The 13,358-nt window shown below is 42.8% G+C and overlaps 1 protein-coding gene across 1 annotated transcript in view; it reads left to right on the forward strand.

Moving 5' to 3' along the window:
- LOC123253835 (glutamate receptor 3-like) overlaps positions 1-12,808 on the forward strand; it is a 29,519-nt gene extending 16,711 nt beyond the window's left edge. Inside the window, exons 2-3 of the mRNA XM_044682953.1 lie at positions 9,809-9,923; positions 12,371-12,808. Coding sequence (XP_044538888.1) covers positions 9,809-9,923; positions 12,371-12,616 — 361 coding nt within the window. The 3' untranslated portion in view covers positions 12,617-12,808. The remainder of the gene's footprint in view (positions 1-9,808; positions 9,924-12,370) is intronic.
- The last annotated feature ends 550 nt before the right edge of the window (positions 12,809-13,358 follow it).

Raw genomic sequence — 13,358 nt, forward strand, 5'->3', positions numbered from 1 at the left:
GGATCTTCTCTAGGGTTTAATTTATTGTGAAATCTTCTATGGTTTTAAGATTTGCATGAGAGATGCTTTGTGTTGTTCTGACAGGGGCATATGGGGAATTCCAGGAGGACAGGCACCTCTGCTGTAAAGGCTTACTGAGCCCTTATCAGAGCTTCTCATCTACCTTTGGTGTCCACCTTTCACCCAATATGTGGAACGGAACTTGTGGGGTCTGTGGCTACAAGAAACTGTAGCATGGGCAGCAACCACACCTTGGTAAAACTGTCTGGGCAGATAGGCTAAACCAGATTGAGAGTAACCAACAGGCCTCAAATCTGTCAGTGAGTGAGAGGAGTGTCTACCCCCAAGCAAGTGAAGACTTCTCCCCAATGGAATGGGCAGAAAAGAACAATTTGTTCCAATGACCATGAAGATGGCTGAAGCAGGTGCTATGGAGCATTTAGAGCTTGACCAGACATCAAATACACCAGGATCATCCATTGCATCCTGGGCCACTGCCAGTCATCCTGAATTTTGTCCTGACACTGAACTTTGATGACTCTGGAAGAGAAGAGTAAGGCTGAAGACTTCCTGAAACTCTGCCTCACTTCAATCCAATTCACCCCATGATGCCATTGAAAACAAAGAACCAGAAGTTGTCTTATTCCATTCATGAAGGAGAACTTTGAAACCTACATTTTGATCCATCAAGTTGTTTTTAGTAATCGATGAAAAATGAACATGATAAGTTTTTGTTTTTTTCCATACCTTTCAGTCAAATGAATGCTGAAAGATGTGAACTGCTGTAGAGAAGCATTTGGAAAAACATGCTTGTTCCTTTGTCATCTTTCCATCAAAGATCCTCTGAATATGTAGGTCATTGTGTAGAACATGTTCATCAATATTCTAAAGATGAGAAAGGATGGGCTAGTAGATAGTAACATCTTCTAGATCTCCTTTTGGGGGTGTTTTTAATCATCCATGATTTTTAGCAACCTTCTGATATCTTCTTGGTCGTAAGATAGTCTGTAAAATGATCTCCAGATACTTTGAAAGTTGTTTTGCCTCCAGCACAAATTTCTTCAGCATGAATTGATCAGATCCAGTCATCTTTCCCAAGTGCCATTATTAAGTGCCATTTCTCCCTCTAGGACTCAGATGATGTGAATTGAATGTTGTGGTTGGTTCCACTTTCATTGATTATAAAAATCGAATAATGCTACCACATCTGTGCTATTTGTTGTCCTCCCACCAGCTATTCATCTATGAGCACTGTTGGGAAGATGTGACTTAGTCGAGCCTTACCTTGGCTTCTGCTTCTGTTTGCTGTTTTATGAGGTGATATCTCTAATTTCTTTCCACATCCTCCTCCATACAGATTTATTTGCATCTTACTTTTTAATTTAATGGAATTAACAAAATGAATAATATAATTGAATTAATCTCTAGAGTTGGGTATTAAGGAAAATGGAAGTCATTAGCTTACAGGCATCTCCAGCTCACCATCTTGTCCAAGTCATCTTTGTAACTTCTCAAATCAGTGGGCATTTCTTTTCCCTTCTCTTCAGGGACAAAGCAAAAGAAGGCTGTGGCAAAGAATAGCACTCTCCTTCTAAACTTCCCTAGTTCCATTGAAGGCTATTAACATTTTAAGCTATTGATTGTTTAAAACTGCACTAAGATTTATGGGCCACCTCATTTATATTATGATTCAATATCATTATTAATTATGTACTGTCTCCCCCATTAGAATTTGAACTCCTCAGCAGGAAGAACTATCTTACACCTCTATTTGTACCCTCAATGCTTAGCACTGGGCCTTTCCCACATAGTAACACTTAAAAATGCTTCATTCATTCTTCTTACTTTGAGGCCTAACTGAGAAGCTTCCTGCTCTGTAAAGCCTTCCCTACACCACCCCCTAGTTATTAGTGCTCAAAATGCCTTCTACTTTATGTACATATTGTGCCCCTCCCCGGGACACTGTAAGCTCCATCTCTGCCCTCTCTCCTTTCTCCTTCCACTGTCCCCCTCTAAACTGAACTTACTCTCCTATAACATTTTACCATTTGCAAAATGCTTTCACACCCATCATACAAGCATCATACAAGGTAGGCAGAATGCAGATTATTGCTTCCATTTTACAGACAAGAAAAACAAAGCCTCAAAGACATGAAGGTGATTCATGCAAGTTATATGACCAGTAAGTGGCAGAGGGAGAACTTGGAACCCAGCTGATCAGACTCTTATTGCAAGTTGGGCCATAGAATTTTTTTGTGTCAAAGATGTAAGGCAATACAATTCTTAAAATATTCAGAATTCAAGCTAAATCATTCAAATATAGCATCTTTAAATATAAGCATAAGAAACATTGCCCACAACCGACACATGCACACACACACACAGAAACTGGATGGCCATTAGCCATCTTGGTCCTGATGACCCTAAAGATAATCACCTTCCTTGATGTCCTTGATCTTAGCTATGTTATGGAAGGTACACAACAGGAGCCAGAAATATTGTCTTCCTGTAAATACTATGAAATCTTTCCAAGTGGTCTTGGCAGATGCTGACTGCATCACTGTGTTTCCTCATCTTCTCTTTTCCCACTAGCTCCCTTTATGTCCTTAAAATGTGTCACTCTCCATACCAGCTTTGTCAGCTTTTTCCATAGTTCAAGGTCCTCTGGAGACACTGCATCTCCAGGCATCTTCAAGCATCACAGGATTATTTGGCAGAGTCTTTTTGGTGATGAATTACCATGGCCCACATTCTTCTTCTTGCTTTTACTTGCAAGACAGCCCAATATTCTTAAATTACTCTCCTGGCATTTTTGTTATAGTAAAGAATTTGACATGGTTCCAGGCTATTCACTACTCAAAATAAAACTTTGAAAACTTCTTTTGTTGTGTCATAGCTATCTTGTTGCCATGTATTACTTTTGACTTTCTCAAAAATAAATTTAGAGCACTTTTTGTTCTATTTTTCATTTATTTTTCCAAGAGAAAGTATTTTTGCAGGAGGAAAATGGCATGGCTATCTCTCAAGAATCTCAGTTTCTCTAATATCATTATTGCTCCCGACCATGTAAAATTTCCATTACTAAAATCATGTTGAATCCATAAAATAAGCCTTCTTCATTGCTCCTAGGAACTGTGCCTGGATTTTGGATAATTGTCACTAAGTAGCAGTAGTGCCCCTGAATTACAGAGCAAAGTCTTACCAGTTTCTTTAGCCCTAAGTGTGGATGACTGAAATACATGAGAAATTAAGCTGTGCAATCCACCCAGCATCCTTTATCTTCTGTTAAAGAAAAACACCCTTTATTAAAGTGTCCATATCCATTCTCAATGAACAATGAAATGAATAAACAAAAGAAATGCCACAAAGACTAGAGAAAGAAGAATGAAGAATGAAGAAACAAAAGAAATACCAGAAGGAGGGTGATAAAAAAAAAAGACATCTCCATCTAGAAACGAATAGATTCCCCACTAGGCTAACTCTTGCTGGATTTAATCACTATTCATTTTAACCTTCCAGTTTAATTTGAATTCACTTTGAAGCTTCTAGACATTAAAAAAAGCATCACTGGCCCTAAGCACTGCCCCCAAAGTATCATTTGACTATTAGGGCAAGATTCTGGTTACTTTAGTCCTTAAATCACTCTTCTTCAAAACCTCCAACATTTCTTATTTTGTCAATATTGGCATTTCCTCCCTCTGTTGATATGGATCACAACTCCACTATGACTTGGCTGATGATTTGTTTAAGTTGTGGCAAAAAGCAAAATGAAATCAGCACCCTGTGGCCAAACTGATAATGAATATCTCCGAATTTTCATGGCTGGTCCTCAGATCACAGACATATGGGCTGTCACCAGGCCTGGGCTCTTTTATCTGCCAGAGCTTACATTGTGCTGGCATAGTCTGTGAGAATTCAGTCACCTTCGTTTCATGATAAATCAACAGAGAAAGCCTTAAGTCACCCAAACTCTTTCACTTAGGGATTCATCTATGTTTAGGTCATAACTAGTCTTGCCAGTCAAGCTGCCAGAGCAAAGACTCCTCTCCATTCTTATTCCCTAAATAAGTCAAATGAAACGAAAGCCAAGCGAATATGATTGCCAACCAATCTTTGTGTCCTCCAATAAGAGAAAATCCAATATGTCCTTAGAATACATTTTGTTTCTCCCCACTTCCTCTCCTCCTTAACAATGAATGAGTCTTCATCTTCCCTTCTGCCCACTATCTACATTTAATGGCTACCCCCTTCTTCCCAGAAATCTTCACAGGTTCCTTATGATATTTCCCTGCTTAAAGATTCTTGTCTCTCTCTCTCTCTCTGAATATCCTCAAAATCAATTCTGAATGGAAGAGAATACTGCATAACACTTTTTAGAAAGTTATATATATTCATTTCCAACTTCCTCTTGAGGGCATATGCTCTTTGATAGGAAACAATCCAAGGAATGAAACTCGATTAGCAGAAATAGAGGCATTGTGGCAGGTTAATGGAGGAGGTATTTGGAAGCAAAGGCTCTTTCAATGCCCCTCAAGTATCCTGCTGGTGTGTAACCTATTCTGCTGGCCCTGTCCTTGCTCAGTATCTTTCTTTAGGAAATCTCTACTAAGCAAGAATTTTGCAGTAAGCTTTGTCTGGTGACTTATTATTCAAGTAATGTCCTTGAGAGGAATCTGGACAACTTTGCCTGGCACTGTTCTAAATCTCTGACTGCTTGCCCACTCTCCAAAGGGTCTGTGGTCATTGCTCCAAAATATCCCTCTATAGTTTTCTCAGGGAATGGCAACAAGAGATCTCAGCTGTGAGATGTGCCCTTGCTAGGCTAAGGGTTCATTAGGTCAGGGATATTACCAAAGAAAACATTCTAGAAATGTTCTTGACTTCCAAAAGAAGTGGGTTTTTTTCTTTTTTTAAAACCTTTACCTTCTATCGCAGAATCAGTACTGTGTATTGATTCCAAGGCAGAAGAGCGGTAAGGGCTGGGCAATGGGGGTCAAGTGACTTGCCCAGGGTCACATAGCTAGGAAGTGTCTGAGACCAGATTTGAATCTAGGACCTCACATCTCTAGACCTGGCTCTCAATCCACTGAGCCACCTAAGAAGGGTTTTTCTTTTTCTTTTTTTTTGAAACCCTCACCTTCCGTCTTGGAGTCAATACTGTGTATTGGCTCCAAGGCAGAAGACTGGTAAGGGTAGGCAATGGGGGTCAAGTGACTTGCCCAGGGTCATACAGCTGGGAAGTGAAGAAGTGTTTTTCTTGGCAAGCACAGAAGGTAGGTTTTGGTGGTGCTTTTGTGGACTTGGAATCAGGATACATGGGTTCAAATCTTGACTGACATTTGAAACTATGCAAAGTTGGGGAAGTTCCTTGCTGTCTCTGAGCCTCTACTTTCCTCTTTGTAAAACGGAGTGAGTTAATCATCCTTAAAATGCTTATGTCCTAAGTTAATTGTGAGGAACACACTTTGAAAGTAGTAGAGATGTGAGAGGTCTTATACTGAGAAGTCTTCCTGCCTCTTAGATCTCACCCAATCAATTTCTTTGTGGCCTCAAAAAAGTGGTTCAGCTTTCCTGTTGGCTCAGTCCCTGGGTTTATAAGTAAGTCTTGACAACAGGGTCAAGGTTAGAAAGGCATGGAGTTCCCTTAAGTTCAGTTCAACAAACAGTAATTCCACGCCAAGTATGGGCAAAGCCCTAGATGGGGTGCTAGAGGGGGGACAAGGTTCAGGGCAGCCCTGGGCCCCATCCTCTTGGAGAGTTGTCAGGAAAAGGCACTGGGACACTGGGAGATGACTGGCTCTAGAGAGAGAGGACCTGCCTTCATATCTCGCCTCTGATACTTAATATGGATTTTGTTCAAATAGCTTCTGCTCAGACCTCCCTGGGATTCCATTTCCTCACCTGTAACATAAGGGAATTTGGTCCTTCCAACTCTACAATGGGAAGCTATATATGACCATCACCTCCTAGGTCCCAGTCCCTTCACCTGTAAAATAAAGGGGCTGGACTAAATGGCCTCTAAGTACATTCCAGCTCAAGAGCTCTGGGCCTATGTGTGATTCTAGTCCTTAGCTCATGTCCTTGGCTCTTGATTTCCCCAACTATCAAATAAAGTGTTTGGCCTAGGTGGCCTTTGAGGTCCCTTCCAGCCCTAGGGCTATTGTTCTAGATTTCATACAGTGGACATTGACTTGGGGAAGGCAGTTTGGGCAAAGGAAGAACCTTCTTGTGACTTTGCAGTAGGGGTCATACCATCTGGCCCAAACAGGGTTAATGATATGTTGAGAACTTTGGGAGGGCTCCCCTTGCCCCTGCCACCAGTTAGACTCACAACTGTAGGAGATTTGGCTTTGAAAGTGAGTTCTGTTTGTTTTCTTGGCAGCCAACCTGGCCTCCTTAAGAAGACTTATCTATACTTTCCTTTGCTGGCTTTTATGATGTTTTCTGAAATGGCTTTGACTTGATTGAGTGTATTTTTCCCATTCAAAGGCTGTAATTTCTGGTGGCCTGTGGTGCTTGTCAACAATGGCAATGTAATGACCCAGTGTATGGAGGCAGTCCTGTAGGAAGCCACTGAACAGGCCCATAGCAAGGGCTGGCAACCTTCCGATTGGAGAGGAAGAGAGGAACCGAGCAAGTCAGGGGCCACCAGGATGGCCTCTGCTGCTTAGCAGAATATTAGAGTTAGAAAACTTCTGAGTTAAAATCTGGTCTCAGACATTTAACCATGTGACCATGGACAAGCCACTTTCTCTTCCTGGGCCTCAGTTTCCTTACCAATAAAATGAGGCAGTTGGACTTGATGACCTCTAAGGTTCTTTCCACCTCTAGATTTAGGATCCTTATGAGCCTTTGAACTAACAGGTAGTCCTTTTGAGTACTACTACTCCCTGTCAAGTAGTTATTCACCCATTTGTAGACATAGTTAAAAGCAGACTGATGGCTTCTTGCTAACACCTAGCTGAGATCACCCAGATTGAGAATAAGAGTTTCATTTGACAAAGAGCTACAGTGAGGGATCATTTTGAAGCAAAGGGAACTTGGTAGAGTGATAAGCACCAGTAGGAAACCAGAGCCAGCCAAAGGAAAGGCCTGACAGTCCTGGGTGCCTTGGAGCAGAGGAGGGAGAGGAAGTGTCAAAATTTCAGAATGAGGCATGGAAATGAAGCCTAGAAGGGCTGAGAACCACACCCCGGGAAATCCCAAGTGGCTTTTGTATATCTAGCAGCTCTAGGTTGCATAGACCTGACCCAAAGCATAGCCAGGCAAAATGAATGGAAAAGGGGAAGCTACTTGGTTCAGCCAGGCCTAGAGATGGAAGGTCCTGGGTTCAAATCTGACCTCAGATACTTCCTAGCTGGGTGGCCCTGGGCAAGTCACTTAACCTCCATTGCCCAGTCCTTACTACTCTTCTACTTGGAACCCATACACAGTATTGATTCTAAGATGGAAGGTAAGGTTTTTTTAAAAAAGAAAAGAAATGGGGAAAAAAGAAAGGAAGATATGAGGAAGAGGAAGAGAAGATAAAGAGGAGTAGACAGAAATGCCTGTGTCTGAGAGTAGTGAAGATGGGACAGATAACAATGACTCAGAGGCCCCAGGAGACAGCAGCATAAAGATACCCTGGCCCAGCTTTAAGGGTCTTCCTAAGTCCTTTAGTTTTCATCCCCAAATAATATCATAATGGAATTTCAAACTGCCTTTTGGGCATCCCAGGACGTTTTAAGAACCATATAGCACTTCCCTCAATTCCCTCTCCCTCCTCAATTCAAAAGACTCCAGGCACTGAAGGGAAACCTCCCCAAAAACTTCCTCAGTTGTATGATGAAATGCAAAATACAGTATCCCACAACAGCCTCTGCCATCAGTCTGCCACTGTTTGTTGGCTGAATGGGTTTTCCCCTCTCTTAAGGGTCCTCAATTACGAAGCCATAGGGGCACTACAGGAGGCCAAGTTGCTCCCCATTTTAATGGTGAAAAAGAAGTAGGGTAGCTCCAGGGCCCTGCTCTCTATGCCTGTGGCAGGCTTGCAATTTGTCAGAAAAAGGGGATTGGGCAGACTTATTTGTGAGATGGAAGGAGCATTGTGAGACATGTCTATGGTGAACCCCACCATCTCTCATAGAATAAGTGAGCTGATTAGTTGTGGTGCCAGAATGGTCAGGGTGGTCTTTTTTCATGGCTCACGCTATGTAGTAATTGTTTCATACCTACCTACTGGTTTCCTTATTTAGACTTTGCCTTCTGATAAGCTAATACCGTGCCAGCTCTATGATGCCCCTTTATCTAAATAAACTAGCAATAATTCACTGAAAAGCCAACTTCCCTAGAGAGAAGACAGGAAAAGAGTGATCATAGTCACTGTCAGATGAAAAACCAATCCCAGAGATATGTTGGTTATCCCAAGGTGAGGCCAGGCCCACCCAAGCATCTGATGGCCTGTGGTACCAAATGCCATTCTTGCCCATTCAGAGGAGACCTGGGGCCTGGAAAATTGACATTTGGGGAGTTTGTCCAGTTTCTCTGCAGAGAGGGGCTCACATTCCTAGAGACACATGCAGAAGCCACAGGTTACAGAAGCAGCAGTGTCCTTGGCACCATTTGGTACTATGGTATCAGCAAGTTGCTTCCCAAACAGTGTACCTTTGAATCCAAAGTAGCCATTTTGATGGCCAAGGATGAGCTGGGTCTTTGGAGGCACCTCAGTTACAGGCTTAAAGCCATAGCAATTAGAAGACTCCCAAGAGTCTCCCCACCCCATTTCTAGGCCCCCATTCTCTCTTCTTACCAAACAAACATGTGCCCTCTGTTTGTAACCTGGAAGGATAAGTTACATATCTTGAATGTTACCACATATTCCTTTACCTGGATGCTTCACAAAACCTGGATCTTGAATCCTTTCCCTACTCATGGAAAAGTCAATACCTCCAGGTCTTAGCAGACAAGCTTCATGAGCTTCTGTAAATTAAAAAAAAAAGGGTTCTGGTGCCCTAGTTCTCTGGCGCCTCCCCTATTTTTGGTGGTGAGCATCTGCCCCCTTAACCAGGGAGGTTGTCTGCTGACAGACACACAATCTAGTGCACAGCCAGGTAGGACCTCCTCTGGTGATACCCTTGAAAGACCAGAGTCACCTCCACCCCACAGTGAACCAGCCCTAAAAGGAGAACACCAATGGAGGTGTGTACCCTTAGGGGTGTCTTGAGTCAAGGGATACTCGTAGTATTAACAAAGACTTGAGGGCCTGTTCTGGCCTATCCAATGAATGTTTTGACAAACTTTCTTCGCTGCTATCTTCCCGTGTCTAAGGATGATGTTGCTAGTGATGAGGACGACGGCAAAGACAACTATGTCCAATCTGTTGCTTTCTACTTTTCTGTCTATAATGTGGACTCCCTTCTTGTTCTTCTCCTGAGTTACTTCCCTCACACACCCCCCCAATGCTTTCTGTCTGGAAGTCCAACAAGATGCCCAGTTAGATCAAACCCAACTTGCAGTCAGTGGCAGTCGGACAATTGCATCCACGGGGAGAGAGAGCCCACCCCCACAAGTGACTGCCTTGTTTTTCTACCCTCGTTATTTAACAGTGTGTGCCGATTACTCAAAGCGATATGGGCAGGCCCTGGTAAATATAGAGATGCTCTAGCGTAAAGTTTGATAAGGTAAAAATGCTCAGGTTGCCTGCAGTGTCTAAAATGACTGTGGCCAGGGCTCCCTGCTTTATCGCTTTCTATAGTTTTAAAGTAGTTTGAAGCTTGAATAACATAAAATAACATAATATAATGTTATTTATGTTATTTCCCACGTGAAGAACGCCTGTAAACCTTGCAGTATTGAAACTCAGTGAACAAGGCATCTTAGACAAGCTGAAAAACAAATGGTGGTACGATAAGGGGGAGTGCGGAGCCAAGGACTCCGGGAGTAAGGTCAGTCGCTGGCGGTCTTTTTGTACTGATTAGCAATCGCAGTTTGACCCACTGTTTCTTTGATCCCCCCTGAAATGGCTTTCCCAAAACAACACCCGCACACACACACACATACATGCACACACGCATGCATAGACATGCACATGTGCGCACACACACTCATGCACACTCATGCACAAACATACACAATCCTACTACCCCAGTACAATGGGAACCCCTTAGAATTCAGAACAAGGACTGGCCTTGGCGACCAACCATGCCACACCGGGCCTTTTGGAGAAGGGCCTTGATTTGGCCCACTGTATGTTCTAAGAGATTCCCAGTGTATTTCACATTTTAAAGACTCAAGGAAAAACAATTCCAAAATCACGACAGCTTTTTCTTTCTTTTCCAGTATCAGAGACTTTATAAGTCATAAGTACTTTGGGTCATTCTGATATTATGCTGGCCCCACCCTCAAATCGGGAAACTAGACTGGTCTCTGGAAGAATTCCTGAATCAGCTTCAGTCTAGCTGCTGTTGAATCAAATCCAGCACCTGGAAAGTTCTCGAAGGCCTTAGTGGCCTGTCCCATTTCTCACTTCCAAAGCTAATTGGAGCGCTTCTGAGAACTAGCCGCATGCTCGTCAAGGGTATACATCGTCAGGATTAACATCACATTGATAAGCATGAAACACTCTTCCCCGCCTCTCCCTCACCCCATCCCTCTATCCCTTTGCTCCCCAAGAAAGTTTTTTTTTCTTTGAGTTTCCGTTTCTTTTCTTTTTTTTTCTTTCTTTAAACTAATATTGTGGGATCGGTTAATTCATTTCATGAAACGCCAACATTCATTTCCCCTATGCACTGAACCATTTTGCTACTGTAGCTCTATGTCTCATGGCCATACATGGTCTAATTGCCCGGGAACTCAGTTATATGAAATTCAGAATTCTTGTTGCCACGGTTTTTAGGGGTCACATCAGAACAAATGTGAAAATCCAATAGTCAGGTTGAGGTGAGGAGATTAGTGAGGGAGAGCCAACCCCAAATTGGTCCATTGCTGTAAGTGACATATATCTTGTATTCCTTCCTCAATTTCCCCTCCTTCATATATAGGCCAGTTTCAATCAGCCTTTGCACTGGAGCAAAGAAGTATGGGACTGGCTCCTATGAAATAGAAACATGTGGACGTGGCCACTCCTATGTATAATATTTCCCACCTAACTTTAATTCCCTTAAAGATCCAAGGACTGGGTATGTTCTTCCCATTGTTCGGTGCCCCTAATGGCTCCCCACTCCATTATAGCTAAAACAGGAAGTAATCATCTGGGTTAATAATGTGATGGTGAGCACGTCATTCTGACGAATCCAGTAGCAAAATGGTTACAATTCCCTCTAAACAGATTACAAAATGCTACTTTTTCAATGAAAACCCCCCCTCCCTCCCTTGGTCAGTCCTACCTTGAAGGTGGGGTCCAGGTAGCAATTTTTTTTCCTTTCCATTATTCAGCAATCCAGGTTTTGCTTTCTCATGCAGTCTTAGCTTAGTCAAATTTGCAGTCTGACCTGAAAGTAACTGACCGTCTTCCTCATTTTAAAAAATTAGCAAATAGAAAGCTTATGATCAGTTTAGTATTTTTAAAGATTATCCTTGACATTCACTGAAATCCAAGTTTTAAAAGGAGCTGGTATTTTTTTAAATCACCAGGCTCCTAGAAATGTCCCCTGATTTGTAAATGGTATCAATCAGGGACGAAAGGGGGCCTCCTAATAGGCCCCAACAGCTCTTGGGAGGACGTTGACAGACCAACCTCTACTGCAAATGAGCTAGGATGCTCCCAAATGGAATGATCTCTCAACCACTGAGAAAGAAACACTGATATAAAGACCCTGGCAAAGAATGTCCCCAGCTTGGAGTTTTAGGAAATTCTAATACTCTCACCTATTGCTTCGGGGACTGATAGACAGAGTGCTTCAGGGGGAAAGGACTAAGGACAAAGTGTAGAGAGGACAAAGAATACTGTAGGTTCCCAAATGAAAAGTGTTACTCAGAGAGAAGGCAAGAAAGAGAAAGAGAATAAGAGGGAGAGAGAGAGAGAGAGAGAGAGAGAGAGAGAGAGAGAGAGAGAGAGATGTCGTGGCTGAACTCTGACAATAGGTGTTTTATTGAGGCTTGTGAAGGGATGAATTGTGCTTCCATTTACTCTTGGGTTCCTGAAGCTAGTTGTCAAAGGGTTGTTTTTAAATATCTTTTTGAGGTGGTAGGACTCCTGGGACCATAACGGTCAATGGAAGTATAATCTACTCATTGCGTGATGCGAGCCAGTTGCCAGAGTTGGGCCATTCCATCTGTGCCTGTGTTTAGCTATCTTGACAGTGTAGGACAGCCCTGAACTGTTGCAAAGCATGATGATGTCCCACTGTCAGTGATTTTCCCAACAACTAATCACATTGTCCATTTCTCTTAGGACAAGACCAGCGCTCTGAGTCTGAGCAACGTGGCCGGCGTGTTCTATATCCTTGTCGGAGGCCTGGGGCTGGCCATGATGGTGGCTCTGATAGAATTCTGCTACAAATCTCGAGCGGAATCCAAACGCATGAAACTCACGAAGAACACTCAAAACTTTAAGCCTGCTCCTGCCGCCACAACCCAGAATTACGCCACTTACAGAGAAGGCTACAACGTGTACGGAACAGAGAGTGTTAAGATCTAGGGTATGGCCAAGGCCTGCTCCGACTAAGCTAATTGCCCTTCTGTTGCTGTGTATTGTGTGCCCTTTCCTTTTTTCAGCTCGGTGACGTTCTTCCGAGCCATGTCTAGTCTTCAGAGTGTTTGTTGGATTCTTTGAAAACTATTCGGCGACTGTGCCTTTCTTGTCCCACTTAATGAATGATGCTTTCCTTGAGTCTCTGGGTAACATGTTTGTGATTGAATTGCATTCCTTGGCCTCTTTCCCCTTCCTCTCTCCCGCCATGGGGCAAATTCTCTTGAGAAGCTATTCTTATTACTTATTAGTCCAGTTATCAGTGATAATGATGAGTAGCAGAAATGAAGTGAAGTAATCTCAAAGGGAGTCTATGATTCTTGAAACAGTCATTTGAATCCAGGGATCATTTATTTTCCAATATTTGAGTCATATTTTCCCTCTTTTTCCCTCCCCCAAGAATTCATGCTCAGGTAAGTGTTTCTTGGAGGATATGAAACAAGCTCCTCCTCCCTGCCCCTCTCCTGAACCCTCCCCGTCTATAGTCAGACTTCTGCTGGTGGAGGCCATTGGAGCCTAGAGACCTACAGCAAAGTCTCACCCGATTCGGACCAGCTGCAAGGCCAGTTTGAATTAGGGAGAAGTCTGATTATAGATATCTCTTAGGAATCGATTTTTAACACCTTCCAGTCCATACGCCATAGTGAATAAGCAAACTGATGTCTGCAATAGGAAAGACCAATTAGTAACT

The sequence above is a fragment of the Gracilinanus agilis genome, chromosome X (assembly GCF_016433145.1).
Source record: "Gracilinanus agilis isolate LMUSP501 chromosome X, AgileGrace, whole genome shotgun sequence".
NCBI lineage: Eukaryota > Metazoa > Chordata > Mammalia > Didelphimorphia > Didelphidae > Gracilinanus > Gracilinanus agilis.